The sequence below is a fragment of the Panicum virgatum genome, chromosome 1N (assembly GCF_016808335.1).
Source record: "Panicum virgatum strain AP13 chromosome 1N, P.virgatum_v5, whole genome shotgun sequence".
NCBI lineage: Eukaryota > Viridiplantae > Streptophyta > Magnoliopsida > Poales > Poaceae > Panicum > Panicum virgatum.
This window is the reverse complement of record NC_053145.1, coordinates 44002611-44024517: the sequence shown is the minus strand read 5'-3', so window position 1 is coordinate 44024517 and position 21907 is coordinate 44002611. Positions and strand designations below refer to the sequence as shown.

The following is a 21907-nucleotide window of genomic DNA, read 5'->3' as shown; positions in this document are numbered from 1 at the left end:
TTCTGGTTCTCCAAGTACTTTACGAGAGTCTACCATTTGCTTGGACAACCAAGTTCATAAAGAGCACCGCTCTAACCCATACATTTCTTTAAGAAATGCCCAACAGGACACGGCCTAACCATTCACTCGCAAAGTGCTTTTCCCACTTGGTTAATCCTACTGGATTCAATCCTAACCGGTCAGCACTAGAGTTCTGAAAAAGAACCAGACCACTCGATTCAATTTGAGCCCAGACTGCTTACAACATTAATGAATACAACACTTTGTATCTACTACCATGATCGAGTAGGCACACTTTGTATCTACTACCAAGATCGAGTAAGCGCGATGTCGCCAGAACTTATACTCCTTGAGTATCACTATTCGACAGATCAAAGGATCGCACAATCCTTTCATATAAACAAGTACTCGATGATACACAAATTTAAATATCTGTGCAGAGTACTTGAGGCATCACACGCCAATTATCTTACAAGAAACTCAAGGAGATCCGGAATTGTTTAAAGACTCCACTATCTTATCCGCTAAGGAGGAGGTTTCTTCCAGATGCTGACCAAATTGGTCATCATTGCAGTTAGCCTTTGCACCCTCCCTAAGTGGATCCAGTGGAGTACGTGGCTAGTAGGACTTCACCAACCCGAGTACATACCCTACGTACTGTCGGGTGGTTGTGGAGACGTACCTCTCAAAGCTCCAGGGTACTTCACGAAGCCTCACAGCCAATGTGAGCGGCTCGTCTTTGTTCCCCTCTAGGATCTCCACAAGGTCCGCCATTGCTTGACCAGCATCTTTCAGATCTCTCAGCTCTTCAAGCTCTCGCTGCATCAAGTCTCGGGATTCTGACAGGCCCTTGAGTTGTTTAAGGACTGTCGCCATCTCCTGGTTAGAATCCTCCTTGATCTTCTTGGGCTTTTCAATCTCATCTGCGTTTTGGTACATAAGAATCTTTAGATCTAGTACCAGGCTTTCCTCAATCTTTAATGATTTTGATAAGGCTGTGTACTCGATTAAAAAGAAGAACTTATAAATACCAGGCGGAACAACCTAGTCGATTGCATCATATATGCTAAAGACTAACCTTTCTTGGCCTTGGAGAGCTTCTTGTTCTTCTCCTGGAGAGTAGCCTTCTTGGATGTGAGCTTTTTCACCAGGTCTTTCAGAGCATTTAGCTCCGAGTCGTGCTGGGGCTGGCTACTCCCCTGCTCTAACACATCCTGCCAAAAATATAAAAATACAAAGATCAGTATCTATTACTTGATCTAACAATAATACAAGTACTCGAGTTATTCGACTACTTACTGACAAAAGCTTGTGAGCAAGCTTTATCTTCTCCTGTGGCCGGGCACTCTCTGATGAAACAAGGGAAGTAGTCGCCTGCACCACAGAGACTGCCTTTGTATGCGGCGCCTCCTCAACTCTTCCCACATTATTCCTTGGGTTTTGGGAATCTAGAACAAAAATGGGGTTACAAAACCAAACAAGAGGAAAAAAGGGAAGTATTCCCTCTGCAAAAGGCATAATAAGTTTACCTGTGGGGATCTCCTCAAGAAGCTTCTCGCCTCGTCACTCTTTTGGAAGCTTCTCGCTTCCCTCCTCCTCTGGGAGCTTCTCATCGCTCCTTTCAGCATCTGGGAGTGGTGAATTCCGCACCATGGAATTCGCCGTCTCCTCCGCCTCCCGAGCATCCATCTCTGGAGTACTCGGTGGCTTCTCCGTTATCGGCTTGGGGGCTGAATCGACTTCAATTCCTCCCCTTGTCTCTAAGAGTGTATCACTGCAAAGACAAATTAGTTAAAATGTACTCGATACAAATCTACAATCAAGTTTGAGAAACTTACGTAGATGCCCTTATGATGGCAAGCTTTCTCACGCCGAACTTAGGAGCCGGTCTGACGACCACGGCACTGCCACCTCCAGTGTTCCCGGCATCACTAATATTGGAACTACTCGCCGGCCGAGTAGTCCTAGTCCCCTTTGACGAGTCCGTTGCAGTGGAAGGGACAATCTTTCCCACGGCAACATCATCCCCAGATGATGTAATTCGTGGCATCTTAGCCGCCGTACTTAAAAAATAATAAAAATCAAAGTCAAAGAAAACAAACTTGAAACAAAGTACTCGATTGCAACCGACTAGCTACTTACATAGTGCTGGTAGCTTGCGAGGAGCTACGACGCTTCCTCACCGCCGATCGAGTACCCTTCGGGTGTCCCACCTCGGTATCTATGATTGGACTGGGGCTGTGCTCCCCATCATTGTCCTCCTTGGCCATATCATCATCTGCACAACCAAATTAGATATTAGTACTATCTATGAAATTTTCCAAAAGGTAAGATCCTTCTTGGATTAGGTTGGCAATGAAAAGAGCACTTGAGGAAAAGATAAATAGGATGATTAGTGCCTGGCAACGGAGGACTGCTCTTAAAAAGCACCACGTCCTCCTACACAAATTCTATCAAATCTTGCTAGGACAAAGTACTCGATCAATAAATGTCAACTACTTTAGTTCATACCTGCTTTGGAGGATTTGCAGCCGAGAAAGTATCAGGGACAATAGGTACATGTTTTACATTCTTAAGCAATCACTGAATCCGACTAAAGACTTCTTCATCCGAGATCTCTTCCTCCGAGAACCTTGACGAATCAGTTGTTCCCTGATACTGGAAACTGAATGTTTCCCGAGCCTGCAGCGGCTGAATTCTTCTTTTCATCCAGTCGAATACAACAGCCTCCCTAGTCAAATTCTTTTGCCTAAGCTCAGTAATCCTTGCGAGTAGCTCGGGGATTTGGCTGTTATCGACTAGTTTCTTGTTCCACTCAGGCTGTTGGGTCGAAGGGCATGGAGTAATCGCTGGTAGGGGTTTCCATTGGTTTTCTATGTACAACCATTTGGGTTTCCAGTCGATTACGTTGCTACTAAGCTTATATGGGATATACACTTTCTCCTTCTCCTGTCTAAGTTGAAGACCCGCACCACCTACTACATCTAAATCGTAGGAATCTAGTTGGGGCTTGCGATGAAAAAGAAACTGGAAGAGCTCAAAATGGGGCTCGATGCCCAAAAAAACTTCACACAAATGTACGAAGATGGAAATATGAACAAAGGAATTTTGGGTTAAGTGGTGTAGCTGGATCCTGTAATAATGCAGGAGCCCAGAGAAGAAAGCCGAACAAGGGAGCCCCAATCCCCATTTAAAATAAGGGGCACAAGCTACGATTTCGTCCATATTTTATACGGATGATCTTGACCCAAGGCAGGACGCCATTGGATAACAGATTTCTCCAGCAAAAGACCATTAGAAACTTGGGTTTCCCAGTCGGAGTCGGAACACTTACTTGGCACCCATCCCTCCTCGCGGGTTGGCTCCGCAGCCACGCCCTTGCCCTTGCTCGACTTCATGGGGGCCATTTGGAAATCTACAGAGCGCTTCTCGCGCATGCAATGGCTAAACCCTAAAGGATTTGGGAGCGAGGGAAAACAAGGAGTTTTGGATCTGAAAGTTTGAAGGAGAGCAAGAACAGATCTAAACAGTAAAAGTGGAAAATGGCGGCTGGTGGAGTAAAACCTAGCTTACCGTTCTATTTTATAATAGCAGTGGTGGCAAAATGGTAAATACCCAGAAGGGTAACAGTCAGTTACCAATTACGGTAAAAGTGGGATTTTCTGAGACATTTTTTTTTTCCTGAGATTACATTCTGGAAAAAGAAAACACTCACATCCCTTGACAACTACTCGACTTAACTTCCTTCTACTGGGATTAAATTCCAAAAAAAGGAAAAGTACTCAATACAGTACAACAACTCGATATTACAACTTGAGTACTTTCTTCTAAAAACTTTACAATAACTCGGGTCTGAGCGCAAACTTTTTGGCTTCCTGGGCGAAGCCTGCTGCAGTCAGATCGGCCCGAGGCCATGATAAAGTACAAACTTGTTATTCCCACTAAGGGAATAATGATACTCGTATTCTGGGAGAAAAGTTTCAAGAGTAAGGAGGCATATTACAGTAATCGCCTCGCAAGATCTCTTGTTGCATCTTGCAAAGGAATTTCTCCTTCTCCCTGAATACATTGTGACAAGATTAAGTCTCCCCACCAGAAATGGTAGTTCTTGGGTATCCAGAAATAGGCAACCCCAAGAGTATGACACAACTAGATGCAACCCGTCCACAGAGAACTTGCCTCATTGGAATATGCAAGGAAATGATTTCCAGCATGGATCCGTTGAGAAAAGCAGGGTTGCAGGGTTTGGCAGCAGGGACTTTTCTTGTCACTCGCAAGCACTCTTTTAGCATCTTTTGCTGAAAGGACTACACAAATTTCAGGAGGGCGAGAGTAAGAACACCAAATGCAAGCCATAGCTTCCGATTGCTGGTGCTTCTGGTAGAGCTTCTCACCCACCTTTTATAGCCGCATGGGGCTCCACTGGAGGACAGCCCGTGATGCTACAGTGGCTGCACTCACGGGTGCAATAGTGCAGATTCTCCGCACAGTGAAATCCCATGTGAGTGTACAGTAAAGAGTTAAACATCCAGGGTTTTATTTTTAAGGATATTACGGGTGCAATCAGTGTGGCACATCCAATCGTATTATTTTTTTGAGATTCTACCCGAAAAAAGGGTCTTTTTCGGATATCTGATCTGATTAAACCTGTCGATATTCTTAGGAATAAAATCTGATGCCATATCTTAGATCCTTAATTCCAAATCTTTGCTCGGGGGCTACCCGCAAGATACAGGATTTCGATTTAAGGCTCGGGGGCTGCGGGATATGTGCATCAGAGATTTATTTTTCAATTTTTTTGAAAAATAATAAAGAAAAAAGACTAAAGTGACCCTCAGCCTGATTATGCGATTCAACCTAAGACTCGTGGGCTACTCCATATGGAGCGCTAGTACTTCGTGCACCATATATGATCAAGATTTCGGGGCTTGAAGTTTTTGGTGAGTACTTCTTTTTCCAATCCATCCTTTCCCTTCGCCAGTCTTAGTTCTTAGAAAATCAAGTAAACCACTGCCCTCTGTTGCCTGTCGTCCAGGCTGACAATTCTTTTTAGCCTCTAAGAGACAACAAGAAGAGCCTAACCAGGACCTTGAGATAATAGCCCATAGGGTAGCCCCTACAGAGCAATCTAAGGTCGGAATACCGGAGTTCTTTCTTTGCTTCCAAGAACATAGATTCCTTCTTCAACCCAGGTGAATCCCTTCCAAACACCAACCCAATCTCCATTCCTTGATGGGAAATGAGCAAGACCATATGTTTCTAAAAAATATAGCCCCTATATAAACCTAGCCCTTACTACCCGAACTTCTTACCTTCAAATAAGACTAACTGCCCGAACCCGCTTACTTATCTTCTACGATCTAATTAAGTTAAGATCTCTTCTAAGGTGAAGTAATGACTGAGTCCATGTTTGTCCATCGGAATGGCTGACTTGATCTTCCCATCATCTCTATAATTATCTTTTCTTGCTAACTTCACGGAGACTGAGATCCATGGTATAAACCTATTTCCCCCCTTGCTTGTGGTTTTTGATCGATTCCGTGTATTTAACATATTTAAGAGTGGTTAGGAGAGAGAATCAATGTTTAGTAGTAGGCCCGGTTCACCAGGTTCTACCACTGTTCGAGCCCTCTGCCCCACGCATCTAACCAGCTCGCGTGGTTCACCGGTTCCACCGACGTCACCCTTAGATAGAGTTATTCAGTCGATACAGAGATGCGCTTAAAGTGGGGGGTGTGCTGTCCCTATTGGGCTGGGCCCTTCCCCATAAGGCCATAAAAGGAAAAAGACAGAATACCAACCTTTAGAACAAAAATTGAAGGGGGTTAAGAAAACCCTTCAATTTTGTCTTTTCTAGACAATGCATCAGCTGCCCTATTCTCCACACCAAGTCCAATCCTAGCTGATGCCTATTTCTTTCATGCCAGGCATCTTCCGTGTTCCGATTTAGAGGTGGGATGCCGCTCTTATCTTAAGAGGACAAGAGAAGGAGGAGTGAAAACATTTTCTAATCAAGATTATGTTTACGTGCAGAGCATGATGATGAGGTAGTCTTGTCTGTTCAGATGGTCAACCAACTATCTTTCACCTGCGGCGGGCCAACCAACTCTTCACTCTCTCTGGGACCGGCACTCTACCTTTGTGTTCGAGATGCCAGTCCCAGGTTTTGCTAGCATATCTCCCCACCAGGACTCCCCCCAAAGCAAAGCAAAACCTGTTCTTTAATTCAATACCTAGAGACCCGAAAGCTCCAGTCCAAGTTGAGGCGCTGTAGGAGGGATTTCTGTCACCATTATTTATGGTCCCTGGTAGCTGCCAGAATGTCAGCAGCTGGAAACTGTTTTGCAGTTAGAAGATTTTTAGATGTCTTGGACCAACTTTTGATTTTGGATAATTCAAGAGTCAGACTGTCTTCGAAATGCTATTCGTTTAGTCGAATGCCAACACTACAATTGATAAATATCATGTCCCAACCATTCCACTACTTTCTTTGGAAGGGGGGTTCGGGGGGAAACCTTTCTTCCCCTCGAACTGAGTGAACTTCCAGATTCTGAATCTGGAATTCACACTCTGGAAACACTCTTATTCGACGAGGCGTAGAGCGTTTGACTTTCTTCTTTACAATTTCCTTAATGCGCATGAATGAGAGATTACAGCACCCACTGAAGAATATTTCATCTCCAGCGGGCCACAGTCATATTACCATACCAATCATATCCGGTATGGAGCCAGCGTCACTGTCGGTTTAGCGTGAGTACCTTCCCACAGTACTCGATAGCATGCCCGATAACGGCACTGAAGTAGTGAATTTCTCGGTACCATATCAGTGGCATACAACTTCGTACCTAACGGCCGAGTTGAGTGGTGCTTTTTTTCGTAAGTAGTCTGTTTGCGAGCTGTAGCTCTCAACCCAGTTAAGTGCGAGTATTGCTATTATTTCATTGTTGCGGGGACAACATCATCAAAGGTACTGTAAAATGCACAATAGCATGTTGATTTGACTGATCGAGTGATCAAATCAGAATAGTTTTCAAAGTGAAATGTTGCTCCTAAGAAAACTCGTATAGTAGTCTCATTGGCCTTCGTCGATGGGACAAACGCGTAGCCATGATGGCAAGTCAAGGTTGGGCCTTGTGAAGGCAAGCCTTGTGTATGTTGGCGTGATGACGAGAGAAAGGAAATGACCTTGAACAATAGCAGTCTGTAGTACACCGTGCAATGACTTCGATCAGCGGACCAGCCTATCCAATACCCTACGCCATGAAACGAGACGAGAATCCAAGATTGGGAACCATGGCTGAATGGTTAAAGCGCCCAACTCATAATTGGTAAATTTGCGGGTTGTCTGGTAAAGGATCCAAGCAGAGGTGCGGTCACTACAACCAGTGCCGTCTTGTCTGACGCTCCTGATGGCTCTTGACTCGAAATGGGAGCAGAGCAGGTTTGAAAAAGGATTTTAGAGTGTCTAGGGTTGGGCCAGGAGGGTCTCTTAACCCCTTCCTTTTTCTGCCCATCGGAGTTATTTCCCAAGTCATCAAAGAGAGATTTATGCTGTGCAGTTGACTCAACCTTGTGCCAATACCATACCTAGCAATAAGAAAGTCACTGGCGGCCTGGCCCGTATTCTGAAATCGTTGAAGAAGTTCTTGGACTTCCTCTTCTGTACATGCCGAAGCGTCGGCATTCCGAGGTTGGGCAATTGAAACAATTGGAAAAATATATCCTCCTTCCAGCACCTTTTAACAATCTTCTTCTGTGTTGAAGCGTCCTTAAACTCATTGAAACACTTCTGCCACTTCCTCTCCGGCTCTTCAATAAAAGGCGCTATTTGCTCCCAAGGTACTAACTTTCTTTTCAACAAGTTCCCGCTACCGTTATCAATGAGGTTTGTGCACGAAATCGAGAAAAGTGCTTTCTTTCACAACCTACTGTAACTGAAGACTATGCCTTTCGGCCTGATCTTAGGCCCTGACTCACCCTCCGTGGACGAACCTGTTGAAGCTGTGTACCACTAGATGTACACACCACGAAAGAAGAGTGGGTACAGGGGGGTCTTCTTTCCCCGCTACTACCTATGGTATGGGTAGTATCGGGGAAAGAAGAGTGGGTATGTGGGGGGCGCACCTCTCCTAACTATTGCCCATTCATTAGAATATATTCTATATTCTTCAATATTTCTTTTTTTGTGTGAAGTAAAAGAAGAAAAGGTCTAGACTCTGTATAGACGGAATCTAAGATAAGAACCTAACAGAAGTTTTTGTTTTAAAGTGTGCAGTGAAGGAAAGTGTGTCGGGGTAAAACTGGAATTGCAAGGTCATTCATTTCAGGTAAAACAATTAGGAATTCGACTAAAAGTAAAATAGACAAAGAAAAATCTTTGAATCCAAGAACGATTACTGATTACTAAGATTTTTTCTTTTTTGCTAGATTGAATGTCATCCAGGTCAAGGCGCAAAGCTGGCTCGGGCCGCAGGAACTTATGTGATAATAATTAAGGAGCCAGCCCCACAATGTCTTGTGCGGCTACCATCGGGTGTTGAAAAACTCATAGATTCCCGATGCCGAGCTACTATTGGTATAGTTTCCAATCCCAACCATGGTGCACGTAAGCTTAGAAAAGCAGGACAAAGCCGGTGGTTAGGCAGATGCCCCATTGTTCGTGGTGTTGCAATGAATCCAGTGGATCATCCTCATGGAGGAGGTGAGGGGCGCACGAAAGGAGGTAGACCTTCGGTGTCACCTTGGGGGAAGCCCACCAAAGCAGGATTTAGGTCCCATTCTTCTACCCTTTCCGGGTAGTCGATGGCTATTCACAGCTACTACCTTAACACCAAAGAAGAGTTCGACCCAATGCTTTATTTCTGTCTTAGTGAATCCCGATTCGACATTAAACGTATATTGATTCTTTCCCAATAAACGAAGACTCTTTTCTGTAAATACTACGTATTTGATTCCATCCATAAATCGACTTTCCCTCCTATGCTCTGAGTTCCAGTATCGATAAGAATTCGAGTTCTTATTATTCTTATGTTATGGTATGAATATACCATACCAATTCGTTATGTATGGGGTTACTTGTATTCTCCATTTCTGCTGTGGATAGATTCCTTTGCAAACATAGTGCTCAAAGAATGAAAGAATGCATTCTCCTTTTCATCTTGCAGCCTTCTCCCAATTTTGTCTGGTAATAGAATAGGGCAAAAAATTTCGAAGGGTTTTTCTTTTGAAGTCTGTCAGTCAAAATTAGCCAACCTACTACTTAAGTACATAACGACTTATTGTTAATGGGAGGAAACCTCCCTTAACGGTAACGGAGTTATGACCCTGATTTCACCTCCCTACCCCCACACTTGGCTACCCAGCGTTTACCGTATGCACGATAACTGGTACACCAGAGGTGCGTCCTTCCCGGTCCCCAACTCTTCCTAATTCACATTTTTGTTGAAAAAATTTCTTTTGTCTGGCCTGCACGCCATACCTATACCCATACAGTGCCAGGCAGGCGGTGGACTCATTTTTGGGTTAGAAATTGAAAACAAATGTAGCCCCAGTTCCTTCGGAAATGGTAAGATCGGCGAACTGAAACATTTTAGTAGCCAGAGGAAAAGAAAACAAAAGCGATTCCCGTAGTAGCGGCGAGCGAAATGGGAGCAGCTAAAAGAGGGTATCCTGAGCAATTGCAAGAATGGGGTTCATTGATATTCCTGGTATAGTAGATGCTATCACACATACAGTCATACTCAATTCGATGGAATTGTTTGATCTTTTTCCACACTTCCTTTTTCTTTTTTCTTTTTTTCGTCTTACCATTACAGAATTAATTTCTGGTAACAAATCAACCTCAGACCCTTTTAAATGTAGCAGATAACAGTGGAGCTAGAAAATTGATGTGTATTCGAGTCATAGGAGCCGCGGCATTATCATCACAAAGAAGAAATTATGGATTTTTCTTATTTCATATCTTCAAGGCAAATCGATCGAATACCGCGGCTGGTGAAGTTTTGAACTTTTTTTTTCTAATATCCGTTGAAATTTTGTGTGTTTCTGCTTGAGAAAATCGATTATGCTCCTGCCGAAGTATCTACTCGTAACGGAATTTCAGGGAAGAGCAACGTCAGTTAGAATTGAAATCCTTCTTGTGCAGTTTAAATGTAAATGACGAGCATGGAGAGGCCAATGTCATTTGTAATTAGGTGTGGCTGATGCAAGAAGACTGGCGAGCTGTCCATGGTGAGACTCGTTGTGATGCTACTGCAGGAGGCATCCTGGTGTAGTTGAGTGTCTTTTACCTAACCTACTCGCTCGCCGAGCTTTTTTTATCTTGGTTATTGGCTTTTTTACTCAAGTTAGAGATTTTCTTTCCTGGCTTTTTCACTCGAGTTGTTTAATTAGGATTCCCTAACTCATCCTCTTATCCATCCTTTCCTGGACTTTCGTAAGGGGCAATAGCACAAGCAGAGCCTTTATAGAGCAGTTGGATTGCGAGAGACCGGTGCTAAAACCTTTTCTCGAGATATCTTCCAAATTCTGTAAACAACGCCACTCCCAGTAAAGCTTTTTGTTCTCAGGGAGAAAGCGTGTTGCTTTTAAGTAAACTTCTGCCGATGTTACCTAGTTTATGACAGGTACGAGTTGCGACTGTACGAGCACCCCACAGCCTCGGAGCAACCACAGGTACTTGGAGGACTACTCGACGTACCTGAAGGAATGCCTAGAAGCAGCCAGAAGGATGTTCTGACCACTTGGAGTACTCGAAGACGCCCAACCAAGTACTCGACGCCTGCAGGACTCGGCTACGAAGAGCTCGGGGGCTTATCAGATCTGGGGTAGCAGGACTGCTTATAGACATAGAATGTTCTAGAGTAAGGGATAGCTCATGGAAGTACCTTACCTCTCTTGTAACTACCCGTATAGGTGTAGAACTAGTTGTAGTACAAAGAAAACTACCTGATTGTGTTGTAGTAGGACTCCAACTGTACTCAGCTAGGACTTTCCATGTAATCCTGTCACCCCGGATATATAAGGGCGGGCAGGAACCCCCTCGAAACACATCAACACCTAAGGCAATACAAACAACCACACAGGACGTAGGGTATTACGGAAGTCGCGGTCCGAACCTGTCTAAATCTTTGTGTTCCTTGTACCATCGAGTTCCAGAGCAGTCGATCCCTACCTACAACCCTACTGCTAAGGGTATCCCTGAGTAGTCTTGGCGGTAAACACCGGCAATGCACTCACGCGGCTGGGCAGCGGCAGCAGCACCTCCTCGTCGCGAGGGCGGGAGCGCGTCCGGCGGGCGCCCTACCCCAGTCGCCGCCGCTCTACGCCCAGCGGGACTACGCACTCATCTAGGCGTTCCGCGGACCAGACCGCCCCGTGAGAGGAGCTACTGCCGGCGCGGATGGGACCGCCTAGAGGCAGTAGCTGCTGCCAGCACCGGGAAGTGACGGTGGCGTTGACGATTTTTTTATTTTTTTATTTAATTTGTAGGGGCGGATCATGCCCTTATCCATCCCTAGAAATAGATTTTCAGGGGCGAATGAGGGCATGATCCATCCCTACAAATGGGACTTTCAGGGGTTCGTCCCAGAAAATAGCATTTTTAGCTACTAAAACTAGAGCCAGGTATTGGCGTTGGTCCCTAAAAATGAATTTTTGGCCGTCCCTAAAAATTCTTTTTGTAGTAGTGATATATGATCATTCTCGATCTTCTCTATGGCTAGCTTGTTCCGCACATTAAGAATGAAGCCCATGCACCAGACATGTAGCTAGCTGGCTAGTGTGCATTCCTTGTTTGTTTTACTCGTCATGGCTCGTATGGGACGGACAGACGTGCGTGAGTGTGCAGGAGTAGCTAGCTGCTACCCTACACTTGCCGACATGGCCGGTTTTCAAGACACTCGACACGTCGACCACTGATCGCTCAACAGACAGAAAAAAATGCAGCAACTCAGCTGGTTCAACAAATAAAAAGTGGAAGTTGTATTGTCTAATGTATAAGTACGACATGTTAAGTTGCGTATACTTCTAAAGAAGAAGAGAGCCACAGCCTTACATGGCAACTTGTTCCCTGGCTTGGAGTGAAGCTGGGAGCTTATTATTATAGATACCTACACGGATGTGGGCACCACCCACACCTGATATAGCTCATGTGAAACGGCAGGTGAGAGCAGGAATTAGTTTCCGCGCTGGCCACCACAAGCTGGAGACGATAACTTTGACCTAGCTAGATAATCCAACGGCACGTAGGATAATCGGAGTAGTAGCCGCGCGCAGTCTACAGACAATCACCACTTGGCCTCTCTCGTGACCTTGCCTCTCGACGATCTAACGTTGGAAGCTAAGTCGCCCGTGCAAAGACGCACAAGTTGGGAGACGACTTGCATTATATTACTTGATGTGTGAGACTGTGACGATCTGTTCTGTCCAACATGCATGTTTGGACGAATGTGGCTGATGAAGCTAGCTGGCGTCGTGTCACTGCTACAAAACTAATGGACCAAAGGTACATGCCAACGGTACGAGCTGCTGTTGCAGCACATACTGATGCGAGAGTCCAGGGAGGGCATTGACACAGTTCCAATGCAGCAGGATAAGCACCGAGTCGTGCCACGACCCGGTACTTAATACCTTCGGTGGCAAAGGCACCGGGCAGTGGCACGATCTAGTGCTAATTGTTTCGGTATTAGCATTGGGTCATGCCACAATCTGATGGCGTTAATCCCACGGCTATAGGCATCGGTTGGTGCCATGACCCGGTGCTAATGAATGAGAATTAGCACCGGGCAAGGCACCAACCGACACCTTTGGCCAGGGTCTAAAAATAACCTCTCCCCTCTCTCAGCTGCCATGAACTCAATAATCATGGCAGCTAAGTGAGGGGTGGGAGGGGAATTTTTTGCATTTTTTTTCAAAAAGGTTAGCAATTTTCTCCATGACGTAGCAATTAAGTTTTTAGATGTAGTTAGTACATGATTTAGTTTATACATATGATAATTATTTTAGACGTAGTTAGTACCTGATTTAGTGTCTACTGATTATATAATTGTTATACATGTGACAATTATTTTTACATGTAGTTAGTACCTGATTTTTATTACACGTATGCATTTAGCAATGTTGTCTATCAATCCTTTTCATTAGATTTGATCATCAATATTAGAAAAATCACATACAAGATAAAATTAGTTTTTTCTACATTATTTTCTTCATGGAAAATACTTGCATTTCATAATATATAACATTCACTGTTTTCATTTCAAGTCAAAGTGTCATACCAGAGACAAAAATTTGATGTTTCATTCAACTCAGAGTAAAGTGCATAGCTGGTACTTAAACTTGTTCAGTTGTGTTACTTAGGTCCATATAGTCTCAATTGCAAACCTTGCAATCTAAACTTAGCCTCTGCCCTCCGGTGCCATTTAGATCCATATACTCTCAAAATGTAAATCTGGACCTCCTAAACTTAGCTTCGGGTGTCATAATGGGATCAAATACTGTTCTTTCAAGCACACCGTTATTTTGTTGCCTCTTCAGCTTCTCGCCACGTTTCATTTGGTAATTCATGATGTTCTTAATAAGTTCCTGATTCTACTTTATAGTTTGGCATGTGCGGCTACAAGAAGTTATCTATGTTTGAACAATCTTCCAAAAATAAAGTCCGGTTGTCATGCGCACCTAATAAACTAAAATATTGCCTCCACAGTGAAACATCATCAACCTTCTTAATTGATCAATATTGTTTTATACACATTGGGCTAAACTTTTATTTATGTGACTATAATTAAAATATATATAAAAATCAGTTTTACTAACTTAATTGGAATGGCACTACATTTTGATTTTGTTAGTACAAGGATCTAGGTGACACTCAAAGCTAAGTTTAAAACTAGATTTGTATTTTAAGAGTATAGGGACCAAAATGACACCTGATGCTAAGTTTTGGGAGCCAAATCTGTAATTTTAGAGTAGGTATATATGGATCTAAATAACATAGGACTGGCCATGAACTTTACTCTTGAACTTATGTTTGGGACTCAGGAGAGCGGGGACACGTTAGCTAACATATATACTCTGTAGTTAGAGATAACCAACCAAACATTTTGCCCGGCCCATGAAACGACCAAGCCTCATGAGGACTTCGTGGATCGTGGCAACACGAATCCATTGTCCCATTCATCCCCAGACAGCTACTACCTATATACTATTTTTTTCATGGATGCAAACTTGCAGGACAATAAGCCACGTAGGGAGGTTTACCAGACCAGCCCACGCACGCATCACATCGAACACGATTGCTCCCTCAATCGGGCTATAAATACCAACCAAATTAAACACCACCTCAAGAGAACCATCCCAAACACGCTCAGACTACTGAGAAGCTAGCTGTAGCAAGCAGCTCATAGCACACTTGAAGCTATAGCTAGCTAATAGAAATGGCGCCGCATGCCCTGTTTCTCGCCCTGACTGTCCTCGCCTTCGCGGCGGCAGTGCACGGCTGTACGCCGTCCTGTCCTACCCCACCAGTGGTTCCCACCCCGCCGGTCGTGCCGCCGCCGTCCGGTGGCGGCGGTTCCTGCCCAATCAACGCACTGAAGCTGGAGGTGTGCGCCAATGTGTTGAACCTCTTGAAGCTCAACATCCCTGTCTCGGGGAACGACCAGTGCTGCCCGCTGCTGCAGGGGCTCGTCGACCTTGACGCCGCAGTCTGTCTCTGCACTGCTATCAAGGCCAATGTCCTCGGCATCAACCTCAATGTGCCCATCGACCTGAGCCTCCTCCTCAACCACTGTGGCAAGATCTGCCCTGCAGATTTCACCTGCCCCAACTAACTAGCTACTGAAACGTTCCACAGGCCCATGCATCATCTGAATCTTCATCTATCCACTGCCTTGTTGCCTGCGATCTTGTGCACCTATATATGCCTTCTGTCTATGTGTTGGTTTGCATCAGCATGCACCCCTATATGTGTTCTCTTCTGTTAAGGTTCGAGTGATGCAGGGCTCAGGAGAGGTGATGTCATGCAAAGTGTTGTTCTCGTTCTTCGTACAATATGTTATGTTTGTCTGTAACTTCATGATATACGTGGAATAAAAGTTTATACAAGTTGTGTCGACTTGAGCTGTGACATGGCATACACGTGTGATATTATTTATTTACACCTCAACCCCATTTCAGTTTTGAGGATGAAAAATGATCAGCATGAGAGCTGCATCTGCGACGGATTAATAGATCGTGTGTTAGTACCGGTCGGTGTTTTGGTCCGGTACTAAAATGGTGCGGCTATTTAGTACCGGCCAATGACACGGACCGGTACTAAAGAGTGACATTTAGTGCAGGTCGGCGATTTTGGCCCGGTACTAAATAGGCCTTTACGGGTACTTCAAAAGGAAAGCATCTCGCACGTAGTCACATGTGTGGCATAGGTGGGATGGCAAAGGAAGCGTGAAGCATAAGGTTGTGGGTTCGAATCCTCAAAATTGCATGCATTTTTTCTTCTCTATTGTCTGTGTTTAGTATCGGCTGGTGCGGCCGGTACTAAACAGCCATCCATTTAGTACTGGCCAGCCGGTACCGGTTAAAGCAACCGGTACAAAGCCCACCCTACGACCGGTACTAATGAGGCATTCTCTTGCTGTGATTAAGGTTCAAATTAATCACAATGCTCAATTTAATCTTTGTCAACCGTCCAATTAAGTGGATGGCTCATGTCCAGGAGAACTAAAACAATATGAATCTTTGCAGATATGATAAAAAACTGCTCACATCAAAAACTAAAAATAAAAAACTGCAAATAAACCATTAAGTTTTTCTCTTAAAAAATGGCCGCGTTGATGTAGTAACTGGCATGTTTAGTTTAAATGACTGAAAATTATCAAAACAGTTTGCCGAAACAAACTAAGTGTATCATAGAGTGCCACATGTGCGGTATACTACGATTATTGTCCATCAGAAAGTCGTATATGTAATAACCTATCAATTTACCAACAAGGGGTCAAAATGTTCTAGGCTGCGGCAGCAGCAGCATATATAGTCGATCTCCGATCCTTACTCATCAACAATATCCGGTGATCTTTATTCAGAGTTTATTTTGTCTAGCCCGGAAGGGCATAACAACGAGGAATATAATTAATCAATCGAGGTATATATGATCATTCTCGATCTTCTCTATAGCTAGATTGTATCGCACAATAAGAATGAAGCCCATGCACCAGAGATGTAGCTAGCTTGCTGCATTCCTTGTTTGTTTTACTCGTCGTGGCTCGTATGGGACGGACGTGCTGCTATACCCTACACTTGTCGACATGGCAGATTTGCAAGACTCTCGACACGTCCACCACTGATCGCTCATCAGCCACACAAAAATGCAGCACAACTCATCAGGTTCAACAAAAAGAAAATGGAAGTTGTATCACCCATGTTGCGCTCAAAGTCTAAAGAAGAGATATAGTCACAGCGCCTAGCTTAATTATGGCAACTTGTTCCCTGGCTTTGAGTGAAACTGGGTGCTTATTATATATATTATAGGTACCTAACCGGCTGGGTACCATCCAGATATAGCAACGGCAGCTGAGAGCAGCTGGAGGATAACTTTGACCTAGCTAAATAATCCAACGGCACGTACGTACTACAGTCTACAGACTATCATCACTTGGCCTCTCTCGTGACCTTGCCTCGACGATCTAACGTTGGAAGTTACCCGTGCAATGACGACGCACAAGTTGGGAGACGACTTGCATTATATTACTCGATATGTGAGACTGTGACGATTTGTTCTGTCCATCATGCTTGGTTGGACGAATTTGGCTGATGAAGCTAGCTGGCGTTATGTCACTGCTACAAAATGGGCCAAAGGTTCAGACCAAAGGTACTAATTGCGCTGGTGCAGCTGGTATGTAAGGATCGTGGTCCAAGAGAGAGGGGTTGAATTGGGACTTTTTCAAATTTCTAAGCCGGTCCTTAACCTACTTCTAGTGATGCCCAAGCTTAAACTTCAAAACCTATCGTCTAGAGCACACTAGCAAATAAATTCTAGGTAGGCAACCACACTAGCATGTCCATCATCCTAGTTAAGATCAAACTAACAAGCAAAGGCTAGCCCAAAAGAGACACACTAGTAAGAACAAGTTCTAGGAATCAAACAAGCAAGAGGAGAGCAACTAAGTGAACTTAAATAAGTAAATGCTAGAATTGAAATGAGTGAGGACACCGGATAACCGAATTTTTTTCCGTAGTGTTGAGGAGTTGACGATCCCCCTAGTCCACGTTGGAGCACCCACAAAGGGTTGAGCTCCCTTGCATCACGAAGAGTAAGTGATCACTAAGAATGCTCCTTCTCCATCTCCGGAACGGCGAGCTCCACACCATGTATAAGTCTTCTTCTTGGGGCTCCCACAACTCCAAGAGCTCACCAAGAGCCTCCGATCACCAAGACCGTCTAGGTGCCATCAAACACCAAGAGTAACAAGTCCTAAGCCTTCACTTGACCATCACTAAGTCAGGCCTAAGCTCTAGCACACTTGCAACTCTACCAAAGGATGAATTCTTGATGAAATTGGTTGATCTCAAGGTTGTGATTTGTTCTCTCAGCACAAGGGTGGCCTCAGGTGTTCAAGGGGTCCAAAGGCAGTTCAAATGACCCGGGATACCACCTTATATAGGCTAGAGATCATCCCCTAGCCGTTACTTTTTGGAAAAAGTTAGTAGGCGTCGGATAATCCGACCCATAGCGTTGGATCATCTGGTCACACTGTGACCAAATTGTAGCCGTTACACTTTGAAACGTTACTACTGACGCAATTGATCCGATGCTATAGTCCGACGGTGTTTGAATCAAGCGTCGGATCATCCGGTACTTAAGAGTGAATTTTGAATTCCAGAACATGCTCTCTGATCAATGCTCCGACCATTAGTCCGACGGTCTAATTTCACGCGTCGGATCATCCGGTCCCGAAGCAAGTTATCCAACCTGAGAAACAGGCTCTCTGGACGTTGTTCCGATGCTTAGTCCGATGCCACTTGAGTGTATGCGTCGGATCATCTGGTCGCACGTGAGATTTTCAACTGTGTCCTGAACCTGTCAGAATTGATCCAATCATAATGCCTCGGATAGTCCGTTGGGGGGTGTTCGGATAATCCGACGCCTATCGGATAATCCGATCTCTCCTGTGTTTTTCTGTTTTCTTCTTTTCTGACTTGGATTTGAATAGTTCTTTGATTCTCTCTTCTTCCAAGTGTATTTCTGAGTTCATAGCCTGTCCTGGGCTGAACTTTAGCAAGTGTGTATGAAATCTATGGCCAACTCAAATATGGTCAAGCTACTAACTCAAGAACCCCTCTTTATAGTATGGTCACGAACTAAAAACTATAAAACCTATACTAAATCAAGTGTCCTTCATCTCCTTATGACACTTGAGTCTAGAAAAGTCCTTAATCTTGAATATTTGAGTCCGTGTTGGTGAATATGAATTTTGAGGGGTCTCCTTTCATTTGCGACTTAACAGTTAAAAGATAATTCCTTCAAAACACATGTTAGTCAAGTATGATTGTCACTAATCACCGAAACTTACCATTTAGCATCCAAAGGCCTAGATGCTTTCATGGTACTGATGCGAGAGCCCAGAGAGAGCATTTGGTACTAGGTGGTCGTGGCATGACCCGGTTTCAATGCTGCAGGATAAGCACCATGTGTCGTGCCACGACCCGATACCAAATACCCTCAATGGCATAGGCACCGGGTTGTGGCACGATCCGGTGCTATAATTGTGCCATCATTAGCACTGGGACATTTCATGACCCGGTGCCGGTAGCTGCACGAGCCATAGGCATGGTTGGTGCCTTGACCCGGTGCTAAAGAAAGAGAATTAGCACCGGGTGAAGGCACACCAACCAGTACCTTTGGCCCACGCCTATAAATACCCCATAGCTACCACGATTTAACAATTAATTTTTTAAATATAGTTAGTACCTAATTTAGTTTATATATGTGATAATTATTTTTAGATGTAGTTATCACATAATTTTGTTTATATTTGTTATATTAAATATTATGCATATATAATAATTTGTTTAGATGTAGTTAGCAATTGGGTAGTAATTACTAAGGAGTGTCAAATAATAGTAATGACTTGTGCATCCAATTATCATTTAATGTTTAATCTGTAGTAATGACTTTTGCAACATGACACATTAGTAGATTTATCATTTTTTTACATTTATTTGATAAGTGGTGTATTCTATCCATTTGAACATATGAGATTTGTAGATTTACTCTTTATTTTTCTAGATGAGTCGGCAATAGATGTACAACGCTGACCAACTTTTAATGGAGTTCATTGGTGGTGTTCATGAATTCATCTATGCGGCGGAGGATGTTCGCTAAAGGTGTTAAATCACCGGGTTGTAGAAAAAAACCACAGCAGATGATTCTATAGCGAACCAAAACTTTAGCCCTACACTCAATGGATTTTCCGGGCCCCTTAGATTAGTGAATTATACAATCAAAAGACTAATTATTGTATATCAAGGTCGCATTACTATATAACTATATATATAGGCTTTTAACGACTGGATTTTTCCACGTGCCGTAGGAATACCACTTCGGATCCCAAATATAAATCCATTTAGCAATGTTGTCTAACAATCCTTTTTGTCAGATTTGATCATCAATATTAGGAAAATCACATACAAGATAAAACTATTTCATAATATATAACATTCACTGTTTTCATTTCGAGTCGAAGTGTCATACTTTGTACGGTTGTGTCACTTAGATCACTATAGTCTTAATTATATTGCAAACCTTGCTCCCTAAACTTAGCCTCTGGTGTCATTTAGGTCCATATACTCTAATGCAAATCTAAACCTCCTAAACTTAGCTTCGGGTGTGATAATGGATCAAATATTGTGCTTTCAGGCACACCATTATTTTGTTGCCTCTCCAGCTTCGCCCCACATTTCATTTGGTAATTCATGATGTTCATAAGTTCCTGATTTTTACTTTATAGTCTTGCATGTGCAGCTACAAGAAGTTATCTAAGTTTGAACAATCTTCCAAAAATAAAGTACGGTTGTCATGCCCACCTAAAAAACTAAAATATTGCCTCCAAAGTGAAACATCATCAATCTTCTGGATTCATACTCATCAATATTGTTTTATACACCTTGGGCTAAAAAATTATTTATTCAACTATAATTAAAATATCTATAAAAATATTTTTTGTTAATTTAATTGGAATGTCACTACATTTTGATTTTGTTAGTACAAGGACCTAGGTGACACTCGAAACTAAGTTTAAAGCTAGATTTGTATTTTAAGAGTATATATAGGGACCTAAATGACACCGAATGCTAAGTTTTGGGAGCCAAATCTGTAATTTTAGAAGTATATATATGGATCTAAGTAATATAACTCAATAAGTTTAAGGACCGACCATACACTTTGCTCTTGAACTTATATTTGGGATTCAGGAGAGCGGGGACACGTTAGCTAACATACTCCTAGATAATCAACCAAACATTTTGCCCCGGGAAACGACCAAGGCTCATGACTTCGCTGATCGCGGCAACACAAATCCAATATATTGTCCCATTCGGCCCCAGACAGCTACTTTATCTATATAATTTTTTTCATGGATAGATGCAACTTGCAGGACAATAAGCCACGTCGGGTTTACCAGACCAGCCCACGCACGCATCACATATCGAACATGCTTGCTCCCTCAATCCTATAAATACCAACCAAAACACCACCTCAAGAGAACCATCCCAAGCACAAGCTTAGACTACTCAGAAGCTAGCTGTACCAAGCAGCTCATAGCACACTTGAAGCTATAGCTAGCTAATAGAAATGGCGCAGCATGCCCTGTTCCTCTCCCTGACTGTCCTTGCCTTCGCGGCGGCAGTGCACGGCTGTACGCCATCCTGTCCTACCCCACCAGTGGTTCCCACCCCGCCGGTCGTGCCGACGCCGTCCGGTGGTGGCGGTTCCTGCCCAATCAACGCACTGAAGCTGGAGGTGTGCGCCAATGTGCTGAACCTCCTGAAGCTCAACATCCCTGTCTCGGGGAACGACCAGTGCTGCCCGCTGCTGCAGGGGCTCGTTGACCTTGACGCCGCAGTCTGTCTCTGCACTGCTATCAAGGCCAACGTCCTCGGCATCAACCTCAATGTGCCCATCGACCTGAGCCTCCTCCTGAACCACTGTGGCAAGATCTGCCCTGCAGATTTCACCTGCCCCAACTAACTAGCTACTGAAACGTTCCACACGCCAATGCATCATCTTCTGGATGTTCATCGTCGATCCACTACCTTGCCGTCGGTCTATGTGTTGGTTTGCATCAGCATGCACCCATATATGTGTTGATCTCCTCTTCGGTTCGAGTGATGGCTCAGGAGATGTGATTGGCATGCAAATTGTTGTTCTCGTTCAGTCGAAAAATATGTTATGTTTGCCTGTAACTTCATCATATATGTGAAATAAAAGTTTATATAAGTTGTGTTGACTCGAGCTGTGACATGGCATACACGTGTGATATATTATTTATTACACCTCAACCCCATTTCAGTTTTGACCATGCAAAATGATCAGCATGCAAACACTTGCTAATGAATATGAAAATATGAGTAAATTCACAAATTTGACTAAAGGTTAATGAGGCACAAAAGGTCCATTCCTGCTCTTTTTGCAGTTCATTTCGCGAAGTACTGCTTGACAAGGATTGCTAGCAGTAGCGGCTTATTACGTCATATCTGAGTAGTATGTGTGAGCTACGTAAACGTACGTCCTACATCATCGCTTAATATATATCACACTCACACCAATGATCGGGTCTGCAGGTTTATTTATTACATCATATACGCGGCTCATAGCTAGGCAACTGAACATGATTTACACCAATGAATGATG

General features: G+C 43.7%; 2 protein-coding genes across 2 annotated transcripts; both read left to right on the top strand.

Moving 5' to 3' along the window:
- Positions 1-14346: 14346 nt before the first annotated feature.
- Positions 14347-15115, top strand: LOC120654101 (cortical cell-delineating protein-like). Its single transcript, XM_039931675.1, has one exon. It carries the CDS (start codon positions 14436-14438, stop codon positions 14829-14831), a length of 396 nt encoding a protein of 131 aa, XP_039787609.1. The 5' UTR covers positions 14347-14435; the 3' UTR covers positions 14832-15115.
- A 5658-nt stretch (positions 15116-20773) lies between these two features.
- LOC120654100 (cortical cell-delineating protein-like) lies at positions 20774-21505 on the top strand. The gene has a single exon (XM_039931674.1). It carries the CDS (start codon positions 20849-20851, stop codon positions 21242-21244), a length of 396 nt encoding a protein of 131 aa, XP_039787608.1. The 5' UTR covers positions 20774-20848; the 3' UTR covers positions 21245-21505.
- Positions 21506-21907: the final 402 nt, after the last annotated feature.

Excerpts from the sequence above, each read along its gene's own strand:
- LOC120654100 (XM_039931674.1), top strand. The coding sequence starts at position 20,849 with ATGGCGCAGCATGCCCTGTTCCTCTCCCTGACTGTCCTTGCCTTCGCG.
- LOC120654101 (XM_039931675.1), top strand. The coding sequence starts at position 14,436 with ATGGCGCCGCATGCCCTGTTTCTCGCCCTGACTGTCCTCGCCTTCGCG.